This window comes from Idiotropiscis lumnitzeri, chromosome 17 (assembly GCF_059441095.1).
Source record: "Idiotropiscis lumnitzeri isolate Australia: NSW breed Sydney's pygmy pipehorse chromosome 17, RoL_Ilum_1.0, whole genome shotgun sequence".
Classification (NCBI taxonomy): domain Eukaryota; kingdom Metazoa; phylum Chordata; class Actinopteri; order Syngnathiformes; family Syngnathidae; genus Idiotropiscis; species Idiotropiscis lumnitzeri.
The window spans coordinates 10,418,476-10,441,343 of NC_142407.1; the positions used below are offsets into that span (position 1 = coordinate 10,418,476).

Here is a 22,868-nt window from a genome sequence, read left to right on the forward strand (position 1 = left end):
GAATGCCTGTATAGCAAAAAAAAAAAAAGAAATAAATTCAGAGGGCCCTTTTTTTTAATTGCCGTCAATTCTCGATCACACAGTGAGAATGAAGATGGCGAAAACTGCGAGGCTAAACACATTGTGCAGTTTATTGGAAATGGGTCTGTTTATTGCGTTTGTTTATCTCGTTTTCATCACTTTTGCCGACCAGCACCTTCCCAGATTGGATGAATCACATTATGACTCACTTGTATTTATTTTTTTTTTATATCTGCGTAGTGTTTTGGGTCACAAATTCTCGGCACGTATGCTAATCTGCATCACAGAGTGTCTATAAAACACCCACACACACACGCACACACACACACACACACTTGTCATCTTTGCTCTGATGATATTCAGTGAGGCTCACCAGTTTTGGCGGAACAGATGTTTACTGTTGATGTGACAAATGTCTCTCTCTGCATTGCTCTTTTTTCCCCCCCCTATCGCTTCGACACGCCTCTCTTCCAACCAGTTAAAATGAAGCATGTGCGAGCATCTGTTCAATTTCATGATAGCCAATCAGAAAAAAAAAAAAAATCAAATACTCGGCCTTTTACAAAGAGTTAACGCTGAGTTTTGAATTCATTAGCATTATTTTTTATTTATTGTTCTGTTTCAATACAAGGGACAATTAGTTCTGTAAACTCTTATTTTGTTGTTGTTGGTTGTGTAAAGCCGATTTTCACATTAACAAAGCTTAAAATATTTCGTCAAATTGCCCAAGTTATAATTTGATTAGTTTGTCGACTTGAAATTTTAAGTTCACTAATTTATTTATTTATTTTTTTTTTTTTACAATGGTATACATCACATTTAAGTTTGGTTGAACTCTAGATGATCACTCATGTATATGTATATAAGCATGAAGATTCTTATGATCCAGCTGAAATGAAACTGTTAACTCGTCCTAGAAGACAAAAAATGTCTTCACCCCAAGTACTGTTTTTAAAATTCTTCATTCTTCAGATGGACAACTATTAATTAAGTGAGATGTACGGTACCGGTCATCGCTAGTTAACACAAATGTGTGCTTGAACCTCGGCCAACTTTTTGATCATAAAATGACTCACACACGCACGAAAAAAAAAAAAAAATACCAAGAGAACCAAAACACCCCTTTAAATCATGTAATGTGCTTTCTCTTTAGACACAGCAACAGACACATTACATTCAGCATGTTCAGCATGTATTGTTGCCTCTCTTTGCACGCTCTCTTTGTTGCAAGACAGTAAAATAGAAGTTATGCAGGCAAAGTTTACATTTTTCATAGGTTGGATTGAATAATTCATGTACACTGGACGCAACACTCAGTCGGACTGCACATGGTCACAGAGTAACAGAGGGCGATTCGATTCCTTCCTGATTCCTTTCTTTGCTTTGCTGGCACATAGATAGGCCTATATACACTTTTCAACAAGTCATCATCACACTTCCCACCACGAGAGTCCTGACGGTGGGTAATGACAAAAGGAACACGACCCTCACTCTACATAGAAGTCATAGAAAACTCAAGGAAATGGCATGGAAACCAAAATATCAATTGCTCAAGAACGAGGAAATAAAAACAGAAATTCCCAGAGAGATGATTAAAGAAGCTATAAAAGGTTTCCATATAAAACAAAACAACACCCCAAAAAAAATCAGCATACTTTTGCTAGCAAGACTTTTACGACTGACCCCCTCCGTGTACTCAAATTGTGTTAAACATTTCATTTCAAGCTTTTGGTCTTTCATCCATTGCCGTGAAGTCCGGCTTTTTAGGCTACTGCAAATCTACATCCGCCGATTAAAGCCGTGCCATATTTGACAACCTTTTTGGGGGCTTTTCTCTCTTAAAGGGACATGCGCACCGTTGAGGAACAAGATGAGGCAAAAAAAGACTGCCAAGAGACCAGCAGGGTTGGAAAATGTGACCTCCGCGCTTTGACCCCGTTAACGTAATGCATGAAAATACGCACGGTAATCCAAAGACTTCAATCTTTCCGCTACTTTTTGAAATGCATTCATTTTCATTAAGAGCAGTAATTCTCAGCCAGACTTTGGAAACTAATCTCACGTTCTTAGTGCTTTTTTTCGTACCTCTTGAGTAATCTGCCTAATTTCTAAAAAGCATGTGATGAAATCTTCCCATTTTTTTTTTAACCTCACAAGTGAACCAGTGTGCCCAACTTGGTGAAGCAGTGAATCCTTGCCAAACCAGTCGCATGCACAATTCGAGATATGTTGGGCACGACATATTCGAACCAACCTCTGACCCTCTTCATGCTTTTTCTGCTGCTGTGCGCACAGTTCAGACTGTCAAGATGCAGCAAGCTGTAAGGAGGCTGAGGACTCCCACGTGCAGCGAACGCACCACGGACTCAGCCAGGTGGCTTTTTTGCACAGAGGCCGTGTCGTCATCTTCCCCTTTTCTCATTCAAAGTCCATATTTGCTTTTGCAACCACTAACTGTCACCTTTGATCTCCTCTACTGAAGACTTAATTTTCCAGTCAGCGAGTGTTAATATGACCTGTTTTTGTTCTGATTAGCAACTGCAAGAATGTTTTTTTTTTTCATACGTGATACGATGTACTGCGCACAATGATTTATGCGCTCATTCTGGTAGCGTAATGTTGCTGAGGACATGCAAGTTGTTGAGTATACGGCAGAGAGAAAGCAAAGTCTTTTTTGTCTTCATGGTCGTTCTTCTTGCGTTCGCTCGGACGGGTGATGTTCAAGCGCGAGACTCCTTCTTTGAGTGCGGCTTGTTTCCCAGCACGGCGTCCATCTCCGTCACTGTTTGGGGTGTCATTTGGGATAAAATCTGCAAAGCAGGAAAAAAGGGGAATGAAACGCTGCCCCCATTGTAACTTCACGACAATTGAGTGAATTCAGAATATTATCAGAACGTGCTGTTGTGGAAATTTAATTCACTGAGTGTCTAATGCTTTGTGAGCAACATATGGTCTGCGGGCCACAGGTGGCCCTTATCGTTCTTAAATTCGGTCCGCTTTTCGTAATCAGAGTCCTGTAATAGTTGATGCATGAATGTAGCCGTTTTTCTCCTAAAATTGAATCATCAAAATGCATTTGGTCATTTTTTTAAAGATTATTTTCATTTATTTTCCTAAAAAATGTTCATTGGAATAATACAGTGTTTTATTTAGTATAATAATAAATTTAATTTGGTAATGAAATGTACGGACACTGAGCACATTAAACAATATCAATGAAACTTAATTTCCATTGCAGCCTAATAACATGTCAACATAATGACAGTGAACCTAAATCGATCAGATGGACGTAGAGAAAACAAGCATCTTTACCCGCAGTGCGCCCAGGTTCTCCAGTAGCTGGTCTGTGTTTGAAACACCCAGAAGCACTGAGCTAACTCCTTCACTGCGAAGACACCATGCTGAGAGGGAAAAACAGTTCAGATATGTGAATGAGAGAATCACATGGAATGCATGCTTATGTGGTTTAATGACAAAAAGAAAAGAACCAAACTAGACTTCTTGACAGTAAGGCAGGTGTGCTAACCTTAGCTCACCATGATGCAGCAAGACAATTTTTTTTACCTTTTTATACTCTCCATAATATGAAAGCGTATTGCATTCAGTTGAAACAAAATCCTGTTTTCCAGAGTATTTCTTTTCAGTTTTTTTTTTTTTTTAAATATGTTTTGGTTTATGGGAAAATAAATTTGAGATTTTTTGGAAATAATTTCTGTTCTGTTTTACTGATTTTTTTTCAGTTTTTCTGAATATTTGTTTTCTGTTTTTGGAAAATTAATTTTTCATTTTTTTTCTGAATACTTTGTTTCCTGGTTTTGGCTTATTTTTTTCCTTTTTTTTCAGTTTTTTTTTTAAATGATGACAGAAAAAAATCTGGGAAAGGGAAAAAAAATTCCCCAAAACGGGGGGGGCGGGGGCATTAAAAAAACAAAACAAAAAAACAAACAAAGATCCCCCCCAGAAAATTAGATAGAAAAACAGGATATTTTTTTCAAGTGACTACAATACGCTTCCGCACCACAACAACAGATTAATAAGAGTGCTTTTTTGGGGGGCTCAGATCTCTGCAGTATTGTTTAGGCGGTACCGATAGCCAACTGTGCGGCGGTGCATCCCAGCCGGTCTGCCAGTAGGTGGAGCTCCTTGATTTTCGCCAGCTGCCTGCGCCCCTCCTCACTGTTCACTCGCTCCCTCAGCCACTGGTAGCCCTTCATCCGCAGCCAAATAGAAAATGAAGGGGAAAAAGTGAGGTAAAATGCTTCTCTGCTGATTCCTCAGTATAGAAAAAAAAAAACACCCCACTGATTGGGAGAGGAATTACACTGCAAGGAATCCCACAGGAGAGCCGGTTCAATCAAACTGACCTTCATGGCTGCTCTGGAACACTCCGGTACTCCATCGCTGTACTTCCCAGTGATTAATCCACACGCCAGTGGTGACCAGGTCATTGCTCCGACACCTGAAAGAGACCAATGAAGTTTGTCTTTGCCTTTTCAACAACTAAGCATTGACGCTCAACCGGAATGGAAATATTGGATGAACTGGTACCGATCTTGTGGTAGAGCTCCGGGAGCTGCACCTCCACTTTATCCCTCTGAAAGTAGTGGTACTCTGCCTGCTCGCACACAGGTGGTATCAAATTGAACTGGCGGGCTACCGAGTAAGCTTCCTAATCCAGGAAAGATTTGAAAAAAGACGGTTACCCTCCTGCATTTATGAACCGAGAGCAGGACAACGGCGAGCCATGATTGAAGCTCACCATGATCTCCATGGCGCTCCAGCGTGACGTGCCCCAGTACATGGCCATGCCCTGGTTTATGACAAACGTCATGGCCCGCACGATTTCTGTGGATCACAGTTTAGAAAGCCAGAATGAAAACCTGATTCCACTTTATTACAACGCATGATCGTAAACTCGTCCACACTTACCTTCCATCGGACTGTTGACGTCATTTCTGTTGGCGAAAACAATGTCCACATAATCGAGCTGAAGTCTTGATAAAGATCCTCTTAAACCTGCCATGGATAAGACACGATATATTACCAAATGATGCATAATACAACGAAACTGTGAGATCCGATACCGTATAATTTATTCGGATACAATGTATTATGAAAGCGAATAATACATTTTAAAAAATATTCAGACTTGATGATATGGTAACAGAAAAAAATATTTTGATGCCACAAAACCTTAAGAAATGTTAAAATGATTTTTAAAAAAATAAATAAACATGCAGTGTTATCATCTACTTCCCTATTGCTGAACATTGCCTTATTTGCATATTAGCACGCTTTGGTTGCGATGTTTGTCGATGGTAATATTCTTGCATCTCTCAGAAGGACACAAGTGTCTTACAGCAATTTGCGTAGTTATTAAAAAAAAAAAAAAATCCAATGACAAATGTCAGACTCATGATGATGCTTGAGGAAAAGTCTTATTTGACCTTTTGAATTCAGTCCTACGACTCGTGACCGAGACATAAAACAAAACTTTTGAGCCAGAAACAATTCAAACAATCCTGCGTCGGAAACAAATCTGTTTTTAGAAGGGATATGTCGACTTAAAGCCCATCTGTTATGTATTCTTCTCAAATGTCACGGTTCATCCCGCGTTCCAACCTCGTGTGTGTCATCATTTTTGTCCACATTTTAGTGACAGGCCTGAAGCCGACTAAAAGCCCAAGTATGAGCGCTGTCCCAGCGTGCCGTGCAAACGTTAAAAGCTGCACAAACTTGACCTGTTACGTAACGGCATCAAATCAAAAGACTCGTGACAATGACGCCCGGTCAAATCCTTTTTTAATTGGACAGCCCGAGGCCATGCTACACAGTACGCGCTAAACAAACAAAAGTAGCCTTCTTTAGGATTATGTTGTGCGGGAAGAGCCGATTAGGCGGCTGGAAAAACAATGATCCCGAGTTGGATTTTCCATGGGAGCTTGATCGTATTCTTTTGTCCCCCTCAGCTGACCTCGAGTCACTAATTCGCACCAGATAGTTTCATTCAAAAAGCATCGGCATCATGCTTTACCTTCAATAATGTGCTTTCTGGAGAGCCCTCGCTCCGTTTCTGCTCTGCGAAATGACAAATGCATACTCTGATTATCTGGTTGGGTTTTTTTTTTTGCACAACGGTAACTGAAAAAAAATAGCACTTAAATACTTACTGGCCTCCCCAGTAGATTTTTGTCGTAATGACAAAACTTGAGCGTCTATAAGGAAATAGGAATTATTGTTTTAAAACATGAAAAGAAAAACTTGCAATATAATACATGAAATACAATCTTTTTTTTTTTTTGTATTTCCTTCTCTTGTTGCTAAACACGGTCCTCAAGAACGTGATCATCCAAAATATGCAGCAAACGTTTTAAAGCGGACATCATGTACAAAATTGATGCTATAGACTCCATAGGGGTCCTCAATCCTGTTCCTCGAGGGGCGATTTCCGGCCTATTTTCCATCCCTCCCTGCTGCAACACAGCTGATTCAAATTGATCAGATAATCAGTCTGCAGAAGCTAGATAGCGATACTGATCATTTGAATCAAGTATTTTGCAGCAGGAAAACAGACAGGACAGTGGCCCTTGAGGAACAGGATTGAGGACCCCTGGTATAGCGATACACTTTGTATTTGTATGCCTTTATTACGCTGCCTCTGGTGGACGGGCCGAGTGTGGTCTTGGTACAAATTCAACTCGTAAGTTAGGGCTTCACCCATAGCACGGGTCCTCAATCCTGTTCCTTGAGGGTCGGTGTCCTGTCTGTTTTCCATGTCTCCCGGCTACAGCACACCTGATTCGAATGATCAGGATCGTTATCTGCAGACCTTCTGATCATTTGAATCCGGTATGTTGCAGCGGAGAGGGATGGGAAACAGACAGGACAGTGGCCCTTGAGGAACAGGATTGAGGACGCCTGGTGTAACGTATTGCTTTGTAGTAAATCAAAAAGACACAAAGATTGTATTTCACATGTATTTGTGTGATTAATAAGAAGTCGTAGATAGTCAGTGACCTCCATCCTTTCTTCTTGATTATGTTCCCCAGCGTGATCTCTGCTCTGAGGAGAGACATATGAAAGACTCCTTCATTTCATCATAATAATTCCAACGGAAAAAAACTCAAAGGAAGGTGTATTGTTTGATTTTGTAGATTACACTCTCTATAAACAAAAAGACTAGATCAATGTCTGACCTTCCCGAAGCGTAAACCTCTGCCGTGTCAAATAGGTTGACCCCGTTCTCATACGCTAAGGTCATCAGGTTCTCCGCCATCTGAGGGAAGAAAATTGAGGTTGAGACTGAGCGAGGAACGTGATGGAAGCGTGGCAACCACTCGGCACGCGACCGTATGACAAAACCACACAGAGGCTGTGGCTATTGATTTCATCATTATGGTGGCGCTCCAAAAAAAAAATATGAGTAAGGCCTCACCTCATCAGATATTTGTGATCCAAACGTCACCCAGGTGCCTGCATGAGAAGAGAGTTGTGGATGGGTGTTACATTTGAGAAAAATTAAATTATTATTTCATACTCACCTAAGCCGAGGCAGGAAACACGTAGGCCGGACTTCCCGAGGTTCCTTTGTGGAGAGAGAGAAATTATTTCTGAATTTTTTTATTTATTTATTTTTTAGAATCATCTTGCTTGATACACTTTGTGCAGGTTTATGTTCAAGAAATATGCCCTCTGGATTTTATCCTTCAAGGGAGCGAACACAGTGAAGCAGTGAGCTCAACTTTATTGCCGTCTCTCAGTTCCATAGTTGATGTTGCACAAATTACTTGAGGGATATATCTATATTGATTTATTGATCAATACGGTAAATGCTAATGAGGAGCAAAAAAAACAACAACAAGCGAATAAATTGAACTCAATGTGCCTTTGCTAGTCTGAAAATGGCATTTGGATTAATGTTGCAATTGTGGATCATGAGATAAACTGTAAAATCCACTCATTTTTAGTCATCTGAGCGGGCGGCCATCTTGTCACTTATGTCAACTGAAAATGAGATCACCGTTGCTCAGGTGACAACAAATCACGGCTCACCTGTTTTCTGAAACGGAGCCATGATTGGACGTTATGTGAGCCCCGAGCAACTGTGATGTCATTTTCAGTCGACAATGTGACAAAATGGCCGTCCCTTGAGCTGATTATGAGCTTGAACTCATAATTCACAAATGCAATATTAGTCAGAATGCCATGTTTTGACAAGTGGGAATGCATAGAACATATTCTTGAGATCTTTTTTTTGTGTTGACTTCCTCTTTAATATAAGCATAAGAGATGCAGTACGAGCTATAACTTTTTCTATGCATGCCTTGCGGCTGTAGTCTGTTGAGTAACATGGAAGTGTGCTTATGAGGTCGTACTGGAGGCCCGGCTAGCTCCTGGCTTTAACTTTAGCCACGCTGGTGATGGTGCCAATTGAGGCTACCAGCAGTTTTGCTAAGAATTAGCTTCTGTTTACTGTACTGGCGGCTGTTATGGATTGAAAACTAATTTCAAATCAATTTGACAACATGCAGAACATAACAATAAATTAGAAGGTAATTTAAGATCAGTTGACTAGATTTTGATATTGTTTTCACTGTCATAGCCCTCAGAGGGCAACCACAACTACTGCCATAAATGATACGTGACAAAATACAAAATGACACAACATAATAGGATTCAAAATGATATCGCGAATCCATCTCAAGTGAAAGAAAACTAAAGTACATTATCGGGCACATGTGAGTACTTGCTCCCACATTGCTGCTCGGTGCCAGTGTGCCTGTGGTTAAAATGTGTCTAATTGTTGCGAGAACAATTGACCTTCTGTCGTTCGTATGTTAACAGCTCACAGTAGTGGTCTGCTTCTGCGAAATAGCTGCGGGGAAGCGGGCTCAGATGGAGTCCGAGCCAAAAGCCCAGAGGCTCGGGTCGGAGCGCTAAATGGCCCAAAATGTACCAGCAGGAGCTGAGGAGAGATTTATTACCCAACATGCCACATTAGATTACCCAGACGGCTAAGTTTTGAAGGGCAAAAAAAACAAAAAAAAAACGAGCTGCGCTTGTGACCGCGGGAGCATGTACAGATGAAATGGCTTAATGCTTGCTCTCCTCCTTGCATGTGTGCTCTCCTAAATCCTAATTAGAGGCAAGTAAAAGGGTGGAAGAGGAGCATCAGAACTGCAGCGCTACTAGCTGCTCGCTGTCTTTTCATTGCCAGTGCCCCCCCCACCCCACACCCTTTACACTGCCTGTCTGCCTGCCTGTGTCCGCCACAAATAACCAAATGCAGAAAGACAGTCTGTCAGAGCATTTAGACTCAGCCCAGCGAGCCCTGCTTTTATTTTCTCTGCTCTATTTTTAATGCCTGACCCCTTGAGCTATTTTTAGATTTCTGTACATGTAAGCGTTTGTGTCCTGTTGTGTGGGTGTGTGCGAGAGCGTGCATACACGCGCTGGTGTGTATGCGACGTGTGGGTGTGAAATGCTCATTGTTTAGACTCTGTCAAAATAGCACACTCCAGCAGGGTCAGGATTGTTTAGCTACAGGGAGGAGGATGCAAGGAAAAGGCAAGTGGGCTCGACTAAAGCCGATTCCTGGGATGCGGGGTCCGTCTCTCCAACACGATGACAGCATGACGCCTCTGAGTGCGACAATACACTCACTTTGAACACTGGCAATATTGTAGATGAGGCACATGGGACTTCTTCTAAAGCCTTTCTCTGAGCACACGTCTATATTGTTTTCATTTGCTTTGTCCATTAATTATAGATTATGTAGGATGGATGGATGGATGGATAGATAGATAGATAGATAGATAGATAGATAGAAAGCCACCTAGATAGTGAGTTAGCTAGCCTGATAGGTTGGGTAGCTAGCTAGCTAGACAGATAGATAACCATATAGCTAGCTAGCCATACAGATAGCTAGCTGGCCAGATAGATGGGCAGCTAGCTGTTCAGATAGACAGATGGATAGATAGCCAACTAGATAGGTAGATAGATAGCCTGATAAATTGGGTAGCTAGCTAGCCAGATAGATAGCCATATAGCCATATAGGTAGCTAGCCATACAGATAGCTAGCTGGCCACATAGATAGCTGCAGGCATAAACGTTTTCTGAAGGACTGTCATAATTCATTCCCATTATTTGTCATTCTTTTCTTGGCTGTAGCGCTTGCAGTTGTGTACTGTATGTGGATGTAAGTATTTTCTTGTCCAGTGAGCTTTCAGCCTCTCTGTGTTGCCATGTCAGTCGCAGTATGCCTTCAGAATAAATATTATTGGCCGATGTAACTTACTAAATCTATCAGCAATGGGACTGTTTATTTAACCAAGCAGATTTCAAATTCATACTCACAGTGTCGCTGCGCTGGCCCTCGATTGAATAAATATTGATTCTAAACTGTGCTTTGGACAGTATTGATGGTTTATATGATTGCGTTGTGATAGTGGTTATATAGAGAGATGGATTAATGTAATAAATCTCCAATGATGGTACCGCCTGTACCACTGTGTGAAATGTGGCTATCGTAAAGGTAATTTCAGTCACCTAGTGCTACCATTATTCTATTTGTGAGTAAGCATTTATTAGTCATTTAGATTGGTGTCTTTTGGAGTAAAGGCAACTAACTCAGCACATTATGTACCGGTATGATATATATAAGGACATAATCATACTTGAAATAGGCTTCAAACACGCAACATCCCGGTATTAAATGGATGTGCCACCGCTGTGTACAGTAAAAAAAAAAAAAAAAAAAAAAGTCAATGGTGTATTTCAGTGTTTCTCTTCCATCTGCACCCTCCCGCACTGAGCCCAACTCCACAGCTCTCTGCAGTGCTGCAGTCTGCTTATTTACTATCAGTGAGTGCAGAGGGGCACATCCTCACTCTTGGCTTTCCCTGACAACCTGCCCCTCACTTTCTTCTGACACACACTCACAAAAACACACACACACACACACTCCAAGACGAAAGTCTGCAGACATGCCATTTCATGTGACTGAAGCTCTTCTGCAAAAAAACCCAACAAAAAAACACATTCGTAACGTGCTGTGCAAGCACGAGGGCGGCCGGCCACTCGATGCGTCGACGGGCCCGTTCACGCTTGATGGCGACGAAGCTGCAACACGGGCACACATCTACATATGGCTCTGCATGAATGCACTCATGAGCAGTGCACACAGATGCTGCTCTGGCCTTCATAAGAAGCGCCGCATGGTTTCTTCTGTATTATCATTTCTGTCGCACAATAAATCACCAAGCCCAGACAAGGTGATTGGACGGGACTCGGTTGTTGTGATGCATTATTAATGGCGCAGGGCAGGAAGGCACACAGGTGCTCTGTCATGGTGTAGTCAGCATTTTAACCTGTGCTGACACCTCCAGTTTGCTCGCACCCGCGGCGGCGGCAAGACAATACATGCAGATGGTCGCGAGCACTTGATGGATATTTTGCACCATGCAGTTGTCTTCAGATGGCACAGTCATGCTTAGCAGGCTGTTCTCCACAGGGAAGCACACCTTAGATATTAATAACACTCACGTCAATGTCTGTGCGGTGTGTGTGTGCGTGTGTGTGTGTGTGTGTGTGCATGCTTGCTTGAATGTGCATTTTTCCTAGCAAATTGGTGGCAAGATGGTGAACTCGCCGCATGTTTTCAATGAAGCCCCGTGGCTGCTAGGTGTCTGGACACGTACGGTTTCACGTATATGCTTACGTACTTAGCTCTTCTCAAAATCCGTTTCAGCCTCCCCGAAAAATCGCAGAAAAACAGACAGTAATAACATCAAGATTAAAAAGTCTTTTTTGCCGCATTTCTATGCTTCACTTTCATTGACATTGTGCTGATCCTTCTGGTGTGCGCAACTTGGCCACATATGACGATAAACAAAACGTCTCAGTTAGCGGTGGTGATAATTGTCATTCTTTGCAGAAGATAAAGAATATATGTCGGTGAGTTTTGTTCCAGTATTCCGTATTCACTGTCTACATGCGTTGTTGCATTTTTCAGACGTTGGGCTGTATTGGTCCAATTATTTTGTCAGGATTGAGCTCATCATTAGCAAGTACTTCCGTGTTACAATGAGAATGCATTCTGCAACTGTCTCACATTTGCAGTTTCTATTTATGTCTTTTATTCTTGGCTCCTATAAATAATGCAGCGCAGTTAGAGGCAGAACTAATTTTTCCCGATACAGAAGTTTCCGCACTGTCACTTAAGATAGATGCACTTGCATAAACAGTTTAGCCTGAGCAGAGGTTCCCAAACGCTCTAGCAGAGTTACAATTCCATGTGCAACTTCCACAGAAATATCATAAGAAGTACATTTCTACTTACGAGGTTATCATATTGTTCTCAAATCCAATTTACTGTTTCTTGTCGAGTGAATGCATGATTCATTTACTCAGCAATTTTTTCGTTTAATCCCTGGCCATCGTCAACTCTGTCACTTTTAAGCAATTTTCACATTTTCATTCATGTTTTGGTAGAAGCCTTTTTTCCGTGACAGTGTTTCTCACTGTAGCGTGTGACAGAAGTGGTTCTTGTCTGTGCTCTACTTCTCACTTCAGCTATTATTAATGAACCGCGCAAAACAATAAAATCTTTGTCTAACATGACGTCTTTCTTGTGCAGATACGGCATATTAAAACAGTTAAGAAAGTGGGTCTGTCCTAATTAAACAAACTGTGCACATGCTCCGAGTGAATTGAATGGGGGGCGTGGGGGGGGGGGGGGCAATATTCAGTTTCACTCATGCAGCTTTATTAGTGGTCATGACCCGCCTATTAAAATGCACGTAATGAAGTGGAGCAGCTCCAGTTGATATTAAAGTAGTGAACCACTTTATGACGGTTGGAAAGGTCCCAGGAGACACGGTCATGGACAAAGGCACACATATAATTCCTATAGCCCAAACATAATGATGCTTTTCAAAGGATTTTTACTTCACTTGAATAAGATTAAACATTCTCGTTTTATATGCCTGACGATAATTATTTTTTTTAAGCATTCAAATTTAGCAGGGTTGTTAACTCCTCTATACGGTATGTCAAATTTCAAAGCCGTATTTATTTTGGACTTTACAGGCACTTTGAAATGTGTATTTTTGGTCCAGGGTTAGCCTAATAATGCGATGAGGTATATGGGAAGGTCAGTGCCACCTGCCAACTTGCTCTACTGTATGTCTGGACAATGAGCGATGAAGCGGAATATTTGAATGACGGCTCACTTTCCTTGGCTGGCTGCCTCATAAATACTATACCTCATAGGCTTGGGAATTTAACATGATTGAATGGAGTTGTCCACATGTTTGGGCCCATTAGGATGTCAGCTGATGCATTTTTGCGTGATGGAAAAGCATATGAGCTGAGCTACTCACTGTCACAGAAACAAGCTGGAAAAAAAAAAAAACAATGCAAATGTATCCATGCATTCGTTTTCCATATCCACTTGTCCTCATTAGGGTGGAGAGTGATTTGGAGCCTACCCCAGCTGCCTTTAGGCAAGAGGCGGGGTGCTAATTGGACTGGTCGTCAGCCAATCGCAGGGCACATATAGGAAAACAATAACATATTCCATTCTGGAAGGCTAGAGCCAAGACTCGAACGCCGAACCTCGGTACCATGATGTCCCTTAATTGTTCGCACATCCCATCTGCGTGTTTGCAAATTGTTGTAGGAAATTATCCAATTGTACAATTTAACGTAATGAAAATTATTTATTTACTGCAGTAAAATTGATTTATCTTTGCTTAACCGACTGCACGAGTCATTTTTGTCCTATGATGTTTTTTTTTAGGATAGAGTGGCAACACACACACAAAAAAAAACTGGTTTTGTTTTGAGGGAATATGGAACGGATTAATTGCATTTTCATTCATTTAAATGGGGAAAGACGATTTCTCGATGACAAATTAAACTTATATCTAAAGCACGGTTATTATAATTTACCAAATTGAAAAAACTAGCTGCAACTAAAATTGAAAAAAAAAAGTTTTTAAATTTACTGAAACTCCATTTTACATTTATGAAACTAAATACTCTTCCTTTTTCATCTTTGTCAATTAATTTCTTAGATGATCTTTTGGGATAAATTTTTATTTATTTTTATTTTTTTTTGCTATTACTGTTAGGCCATACAAAAGAAGGAAAGTTGAGCAGTTATTTGGGAATTGTAGTTTACTTTACGACCCAATAGTTGTTACAATACTTATTCTGACCTTTTTGTTTTTTAATCTTGCATGAACAAATACTACATAAAAATTAAAAAAAACTAAAACTAGTTCTAAATCTAATAAAACCTCAACTAAAACAAAATATTTCAGAAGAAATAAAAAAGAGCACAAAACCCAAAATGAAGTAAAATCGAACTATAATGAAAAATCCCAAACTATAAATAAGCCCGATCTCAAGGCGTCACTATTTATCTCATAGATCAATAAAGTTTGGGAAACACTGGTTGAGATCATATTAGCAAACTGAGGCGGTCGAAAGGAGCGTAATGAAGGTTATTCAGTATGTTGAGGGTGGATGATTTGTTCATGTGCTGCTGGGAGTTGAGGCGTTTGAAAATGCACAGTTGAAGTGCACTTGGAGAGCATCGCAGACTCAATGTCAGCGCACTCACATCGCAATGCTAATTGATGCTAATGCACTGCTCTGTCGAACCACAGCCTAGCGTATCGAGTCATCCAGATCGCGTCGGAGCTTGGAAAACATGTTCATTCGAACGCAATTTTGACTTTGAGGAGTTGCGTTGGAGCTCTCGTGTGGACTGTGGAGCCGAGTTGCTGAAAGGAAGGCCGAGGGCAATGTGACACGTCCAAATCTGTGGAAAGATTCATAGGAAGCTTTCTGGTTTTCAATTTATTCCAGCCCTGGCAACAAAAGTCGAATACACAATGGAGCATTTTGGGGCAATCAAATGCCGCCATTGTTGCCAAAAAAAGATCAAGATAGATTCCACTGGTCCTGCAGATCAGTTGACTTTTCATGTCCAATCGGGAAGCAGTGCTGGAAATAATTCTGACCTGCTTCCCTGCTTGATGTTTGTTCCCCATTATAAAAAAAAAAAAAAAACGAGGGCTTGGTTTCCATGGAAATGCCCAAATGGCTAACGAGTGGAGCTCGGGAGGTCTGGTGTCATCCTGCTAGGTGGCGCTCCGCCGCATTAACGCCGCTGGTGCTCTTTGCCGGAACGGTGGCCCGCTGCGAGCGTTTCCTGCATATTTCCTGCTTGAGTGGACTGACCCAGTCACGCCACAACCATTCATTTCTCCAGCACAACAATAATTCATTCATATTACATGTGCATATCCTTCACATATACATTAACTATACACGGACTTCCTATCCTGCTGTATTTCCTCTCGTGCGTCATCGAGAGCTACTTTACATTATGTCTTAATGGGATGTGAGCGACTGGCTATTCCGTTGTTGATTTCCGCTGAGAAGCGCTTAATAAATAAAGTTATATTTTATAAGTTGACCAAAACAGCCTAACTGGCATGACTTGCAAAAGAAGTGTTTTCATGTGTCTTCGGCCCATGAATGACTGCGGCTCACTAATTCTGCCTAGCAACAAACGGCTACAACAAACGTCTGTTAACGCAATTTATTTGAGTTGTGTTTAGTTTCCTAATGAATCACTCATGATTTGACTTATTCACCCCATATATCGTATTGTATAAAATCGCTCGTTTCTCGAGCCATCACAAGACTATCGACTTCCTACCCAGGCAGATAGCTAGCGAACTAGCATGGCTAACATCAGTTTATTTATGCTATTACTTTACTAAACAGAGAAGAGCAGTGAAGGCGTGACTCATTGCCCGATAAATAAGTACTGTATTTTCAGGGCTTTAAGGCGCACCTGCATTTAAGCCGTAGCAACTCTTTTTCGGGGGAAAAAAATATACAAGCCGCACCAGGCTATCAGCTGCAGTTTTCTATGTTGAAAAAAGTTGTTTACTGCATGTACACAACGATTTTGTACTGTGAATGCACATAAACAGATTGTTAAAACAGTGCCTTTTAAAACGCCAACCACTTTGCTCATTAAAACAGAACAGACTCAAGCGAAAGAAAAAAAAAAATCGAGATTTATTTAGTGAATTTTCTAAACAATAGAGCCCCCCCTACTGGTGAAAGAAAAATCCACAGAAAAGCTGCACTGTTGTATTAGCCAAAAGTAGCAGTTTATAGTCCGGAAAATACGTAAAAAAAATATTTTACTGTTCGCGCCTGGTATGTTTTCGTTTAATTTAGCGAAAAAAATAAATCAGTAGTTTACTTATGTACCTAAAGAGTCTGTTCAATGGGAAAAATCTATTTGCACAAACCTTTCAAAAACAATATATTTTAGAGCTTTAATTGCTACACGTCATATTTTTACCCACAGTTATCATCCCGTCATAATCTGCCTGGACTCGATTAATCAACAAACTCAAGTGAGTTCCAGCAGGGCAAAGCAGTAGGTGTTGCTGTCACCGAGTGCTACTCAGGTTAATGTGGAAACCCGTGGGGATTAGCAAACATGAGCAAACAGCAGGAACGACAGGTGCCATCTGCAAGGTGTGACCCGTGTCACATCTGTATCGCCAAGTCCTCACATCTGCTACACCAAAGTCAGCAGCGCAAAAGGGCTACAGTTGCTGAGCTTTGAATTTGGTCGCTATGCTATAAAATGCGCAGCACGTAGTGTGGCCGGCGTAGGCCTGATAAGCAGCAGGAGCGGCAACGCTTGCGGTGTTGCTGATAAACTAAAGGCTATGCCGGGGTTGTTGCCATGGGCAACTGGAGGTGGCCGCGTACCGGCTCGACAACTGCACTGGCGATTAGTGACACTTTCTCGAGAAAAGCGGCGTGGCAAGGCTAATCCATGAAGTGTGCGTGTTGCTTGACTGCGTTTCATTGTGTGTTTCGTTCTCCTTTGAAAAGCTCATAAATGGAAAAGCAAATGAACTGAAGAAAGGACGGAAGCGGTTCAATCAACCTGATTAGCAGGGAAACCGATCATGAGACCACCCCGCTCCCCTCTCCTTCTTATTGGATTCTACAGTGACACAGCGAACAGATGAAGCGTCGTTCGCTAGTATGTGCGCACAAATAGGATTATATTTTTGTCCAAACGTATTCCGTGTCTAAACCTCAACAAGCTCAAATCCAAAAAGAAGATGATGTTGCTCTGTTTTCATACATCATGACTCAGACCTGATGTTGTGTGCTGCAATGTTTTTTTTTCCCTCTCTATCCGGCCACACAAAAATCTTTTTAAAGCCTCCAAGATAGGCGCGGGTCATTTTGGGGAAAAAAAAAATAAAAAATTCTTTGAGGCAGACAGTAACAGTAATCTGAGACAAAAAAATGCTTGGTTGTGGATTAAATAAACATGCTCATGTCCTTCTTTCACTCTCTTCCTCGCTTTTTTTTTTTTTTTTTTTTTTAACCACATACTGTATACCGCAAATGCCGCGGGGGTTGAGCTAAACGCACATGTCGACAACCTGCACAATATGTTCCACAATGTTCGTTGGCAACCTCAATGTCACCTTCTAGCGTCACTCTTGCATAAAAATGGGGGGGGGGGGGACCCAGAGAATTTTTCACCCAATCTGTCCACATTACAATGCACTCCCAGTTTGCCAAAGGCTTTCCAAAGTAACAGGTGCTGCCGCAACCTTTCACCCCTCAGGCTATTATAGCCAATCAGAAGGAAAGACACGATAACAACGATAAATCAAAGGTAAAGGGATTCAACGAAGCTCATGGAGCCAAAAATAATGTTGCTTTTCTAGTTTAAAAGTGGCTAATCATCTTCTAAATTGCACATGTGGTGTGAGCTGCGTAAAAGACTGATCTTTATTTATTTTTTTTGTTCCTTGAAAATTTTTGGGTTCTGACAACCGTAAATGTGACGTCTCACAAGATGTCAGAACCACCGTAACGATTTTGCCGGCTAAAACCTCAGGCTTGAGTCAGCCTGGTTTTTTAAAACATTGATCAGTTGGAACTGCGACTGTGTCAGACTCAGCAAAAGTTGCCTAACGGCTTTTGTCAGCCTTTGTTAGCTTATGAGCTAGCTGTTAGCCACTAGATGCTAACGCTGGCAACAGGCGCCGCATGTCAGTGTCAGTGTCAATAATTTGACATTTTAGCATCCCTATTTGGCGATTGAACATAATTTCAGGATGACTTGTGGATATTGTTTGTGATGGCACTTTAAGCTGAAGTCCGGAAGCCAAGTCACAACAGCCGCCTCGCCGCCGATCGCTGGGGGGAGCAACTCAAAACAGCTTGGGGCAATACGGAGAGGAGCAGCGGGTGACAGAAATGAAAAAGACACAAAGAAGAGGGTAGAGTTGGTGGAGACTGTTTTTTTGTTACGCTTTTCCTTTCAGTTGTAGTGCTCGCTCTGGCACGCCTTGGCCACCGGGGGCACTATAAGACAGATTTAAGGTTATTCTGTACTGTAGGCTCAGCTCCTCTCAGCTTCTTATTATGACAGTGAACAAGTCATTCTTTGGAAAGGATAAAGAATATATGCCTCTTAGTATTGTTGTATGTTGCGAGGTCTGTTTAGGTCTGTGTTGCCTAAAGGGTGACAACAACGCCACATGGATGCTAATTGTTAGCTCGTGGAGTATCAGAATCAGAATGCCCCTTGTATGTTAGTCTCTTTTTTGAAGAGTATTTACAAATTACATCTGCCGAATGTTTGTTGCCGTGGCTCAATTTGTTAGATTCTGAAGGACATGCTGATCCCGTCCTCCACCTGTAGCACACTCACCTGTACTTCATACTAGTGTGGCGACCGATGGCCTCCTTCATGTGCGCGTGGCCCTGAGGAGTCTGGCGTGACCCGGGACCCTCCCTGGTTTTGACCGACCCTTGGGACGTGTAGTTGCCATTGCGCTCTTGTCCGCTCCCTCCTCCTCCACCGCCGCCTCCTCCGCCAGCTCCTCCGCCACTACCACCTCCACCGCCGCCACCTCCTCCTCCGCCGCCGCCACCTCCTCCTACTCCTCCGCTGCTGCCTCCCGGGGGCGGAGCGGTGCGAAGGCCACAAAGTCGGTCCTCGCTGCGACTCTTGAGGTTGTGCTCGGTGCAGGCGAAGGACACCTGCATCCTGACCCTGGTTTCCGGGGGTCGACTTTGGGAGTCGAACCTTTCGCTTCACAAATGTGCAACTGAATCAGTAGTGCTTGCTTGTTGCTGCTCCACCTGATAGGGTCCCTCTCCAGTGGGCCCAGGTTAAAGATTTTGTCTGAGAGTTCCAGGGGGAGGGGGTGCAGGCAAGTGTCCAGACTCTAACATGACACATGCAGATCTGCCGTCTGCTCCGTCTCCTGTCTGCTGATGCAAACCTGACAGAAGGCTCTCTGACTTTTCACAAGATGCATCAGGACTGCAGTCACGTTAGAGAAGAAAAAAACACTAGGATGCTTGCTTGTAGATTATTTTTTTTTTTTGGGGGGGGGGTTCTTCAGGGAGACCTCACGAGAGGGGCCCACAAACAAGAACACAGACTCCCGGGGCTTGTGTCTCTTCTTCAGCTGAGGTGACTTGTTCCCGCCTTGAGCCGGGGAGCTCGCCGGCGTGCCGCAGCAATGACACACACATCCTCACACTTGGCGTCGAAGTAGAGCATTTTCCTCCCGTCTTCTTTTTGTCGCAAGGTGGCAAAACACGGGCTTACCTCAAAAATTCAGCGCATCACCGTCATGCGTTGCACCGCGCATCGTCAGTTTTGATGCGAGCAGACAAAAACAAAATAGGAAGTGATCGAGGAAAGCGGCATCAAATCCCACCAATGAATTTTGTTAACAATTACCTTCTTCAGTGTGCGGAGCGGCGAACATGCCGGCAGCAGCTGTACAAGCCGTGCGCGGCTCTCCGGCTTCTTCGTCTCGCACAGAATGGAACGGAGCAAAACGCACTGAGCATTGTGGAGCCGCAAATCAAATGCCAAAAAACTCTCAATGATCGTCATCCCTACATCATTATTTTTTTACAGATTTTTTTGCCTTTCTTGCATTTTCCAGAAGCTCCCCAAAATGTTCTTGACACACGGCGCAACCTCCCTCCCTCTCTCTCTTTCTCTCTCTCTCTCTCTCTCTCTCGCTCTCGCTCTCTCTCTCGCTCTCGCTCTCTTTCGCGCGCTCTCGCTCTCTCCCCCCTCCCCACTCTCTCCCTGACTCTTCCATTCATCACACGGGTGAACAAATTTCCTCACGTCATGTGTGTGCTGCTTATGCAATGTTGCCTTGTGGCTCAATTGGAAATAAATTACAACCGCAAATATTCGCATCATGATTTGTGCCACCCCCCACCCCATCAGACGTACAGCTCTATACGTATGTGAAGGCATTTCTGCTGCTCTGCATCTCATCCACCACACCCATTTATCTGAATGAGCAGCCATCACAATTCTACTGCAACATCTGTACCATCCTCTCTGGGTGTGAGGCAGATGCCCACGAGTCCATATGCCACATCATCACAACACACATCACATTAAAAATGATGAGTCACGTCGATATGTGTTCACAATCTGCAAACAACAACAACAAAAAAGCATCCCTGGCTGCAAATAAAATTGCACACATTCATCATTTTCTGCCAGTTTGCTTATATGTCAAATGGAAGCTCGCTTTGGAGCTTTCGGCAGTCCCAGAGCAGATTGCATGGCAGCAGAGTGGAACTTTTGCTAAACTGGTAACTTTCCCATATATGAAAACCGCTATGCGTGGTATTTTATTTAACAACAACAACAACGAGTGTCGATAAATATTTGGTGAAAATGCAGGAGTCATTGTCATTGTTGAAAATATATCTGTTTCTGCAAAAATGAGCTAAATAACGTAAATAAAATTTAAGCAGGTCCCAGCGATCGAATGTCTCTCTTATGCGACTACATTCTATCGATACTGTCAGTTATGTAAACGATTTTGCATCTAGTTAACTCAATAGTCAAGTGATAGAAGTGCACAACTGTACGGCAGCAAAGTGCCAAGATTATGCTGCCCTCTAGCGGCCGTCTTCTCCGAGTAAATAACCGTGCGGTTGAAATATCTACGTTGCTTTTTAATGCCGATTGGATGGTTGAAACGTCAGACACGCCGGGTGCATTTTGAACACGCTACCAAGTAACACCTAAAAAAATACTTGACTCTCCAAGTGCCACCAAAATGACTGACAATGAAATATACTATTGCGTAGTGGGCCAAAGTGTTCAAAACTAATAAGGCAGAGGTTTTGTTCCTTTTTTTCTTCGCCGGTGTAACATTAAGCTCAGTTTCAACATATAAACAAATGAAAACTGGACACAGATTATGATTCAAGGGCAGTGAGTTGCTTACAGGGGTGTAGTGCAAATTAAATGCATTTTTTTTTCTAAATGAATTAAATGCAAATGTACTGTACAGTCATGCGCAGAATTAAATACAGATATGCATGCTTTTTTAAAAATATCGAATAAAATGCGGATATTTCATAACTGGTGATATCTCATTCCAACATTGTGTCAGAATTATTTATTAAAAAAAAAAGGAATCCCAGAATAGCTTCACTGAGCACTTTAAAGTGAGATGTAAGCGAGCCAATGAGACAAACAACCGCCTGTCAAAACATGCGTCACTGACCCCCCAGTATGACTAAACCCAATACCAACCCCCCCCCCCCACCCTTGGTGATGCTGACCCTGTCAAGCTTGAGACCATCTCTGGGGGGCTTGGGGGGGGGGGATGTGTGCAAGCGATCCTCATAAAACGTCAAGACACTTTTATTCAGCTTTGAAATATCATCAAACGCGTGACGGTTCTTTCTGGATCAGTCTTGTGAGACTGACGTCTTCCATTCCAACACCACTTAAACATGCATCCATGCATTAGTCATATAAACTTCAGCTAGAATAGAACAACTCTTTTCTTCATTTAATTGATTATCATCCACATTATATATATATATATATATATAAACTTGATTATGTATTGTGAGTTATTTTTAGAACAGCTCTTTTCATTCGCTTGGGCAAGTGTGCCTAAAGTTGTGGCCAGTAAGTGTTTATTTGGCAGGCACAAACCATCTCTCCTTTTTTTTTTATATATACACATGTTTAAGTTACAAATAAAAATACAGTTTATGTAGAACAGAAATCGCCATTATTATAAAAGCCCGTTCGTTCTTCTCACCTGTACGGCATGGCCGAGCGCTCCGCCTCGCAGTCGGCCAGCGAGAGGCCGCATTCTCTGAGGTAGAGCTCCAGTCGCCGACGCTCCACCAGCCTGTGCGCCGCCTCCAGGATCTGAGATGCCAGGGCCTCGGACTCGCTCTTCTGGTCCGGGCTGTTCTTGCTGCTCCGGGCTCCGCCGGCCTTGGCCACGATACTCCCCGAGGAGGAAGACGCTTTGGGCTTCTTACTGATGCCATAGAGGTCTTCCACCGAGTACTTCCCTCCCTTGCCTCCTCCGGTGCCCCCTCGGCTCGCGAACATCGTTATCCCGAATCAAAATGCTGGAACGAATCAGTCTTTAGCTCAATTGTGTCAGCGACTTTAAGCAATAGCAGCTTGTGAGTTTGAAACGAAACAACAAGGCGGTGCCGTCTTGATGAAGATTCTTGAAGATGGGACGATGTCAGGCATCAGAATGTCTGCAAAGGAGCACTCGCAGGTCCTGCAAAACATCAAAAAGTGGTGGATAGCTCCTTTGTGGCGTCTCCGACTAAAATAAAACAAAGAACACACCTGTCAGCCGCAAACAATGATTCGCTCGCGCTGATGTGAGGTAGCTCTGAATAAAAATAAAAAAAAGGATCGGAATAAAAGCAATCCGCATCTTTCTCT

The 22,868-nt window shown here is 42.5% G+C and overlaps 1 protein-coding gene across 2 annotated transcripts; it reads right to left on the reverse strand.

Annotated features, from left to right (window-relative positions):
- Positions 1 to 1,140: 1,140 nt before the first annotated feature.
- On the reverse strand, positions 1,141 to 22,868 carry LOC148320173 (voltage-gated potassium channel subunit beta-2). 2 transcript variants are annotated; one of them, XM_088278890.1, is made up of 14 exons: positions 22,216 to 22,868; positions 7,563 to 7,606; positions 7,457 to 7,494; positions 7,218 to 7,297; positions 7,039 to 7,083; positions 6,192 to 6,236; positions 6,056 to 6,099; positions 4,951 to 5,037; positions 4,781 to 4,866; positions 4,570 to 4,690; positions 4,386 to 4,480; positions 4,109 to 4,229; positions 3,334 to 3,422; positions 1,141 to 2,831 (listed from the first exon to the last, which is right to left on the reverse strand). In XM_088278890.1, the coding sequence occupies exons 1-14, from the start codon at positions 22,515 to 22,517 to the stop codon at positions 2,742 to 2,744; spliced, it is 1,287 nt and encodes a 428-aa protein (XP_088135016.1). In that variant the 5' UTR covers positions 22,518 to 22,868; the 3' UTR covers positions 1,141 to 2,741. The 2 variants fall into 2 exon arrangements, with proteins under 2 accessions (XP_088135016.1, XP_088135015.1); XM_088278889.1 differs by lacking the exon at positions 22,216 to 22,868 and adding an exon at positions 18,813 to 20,144.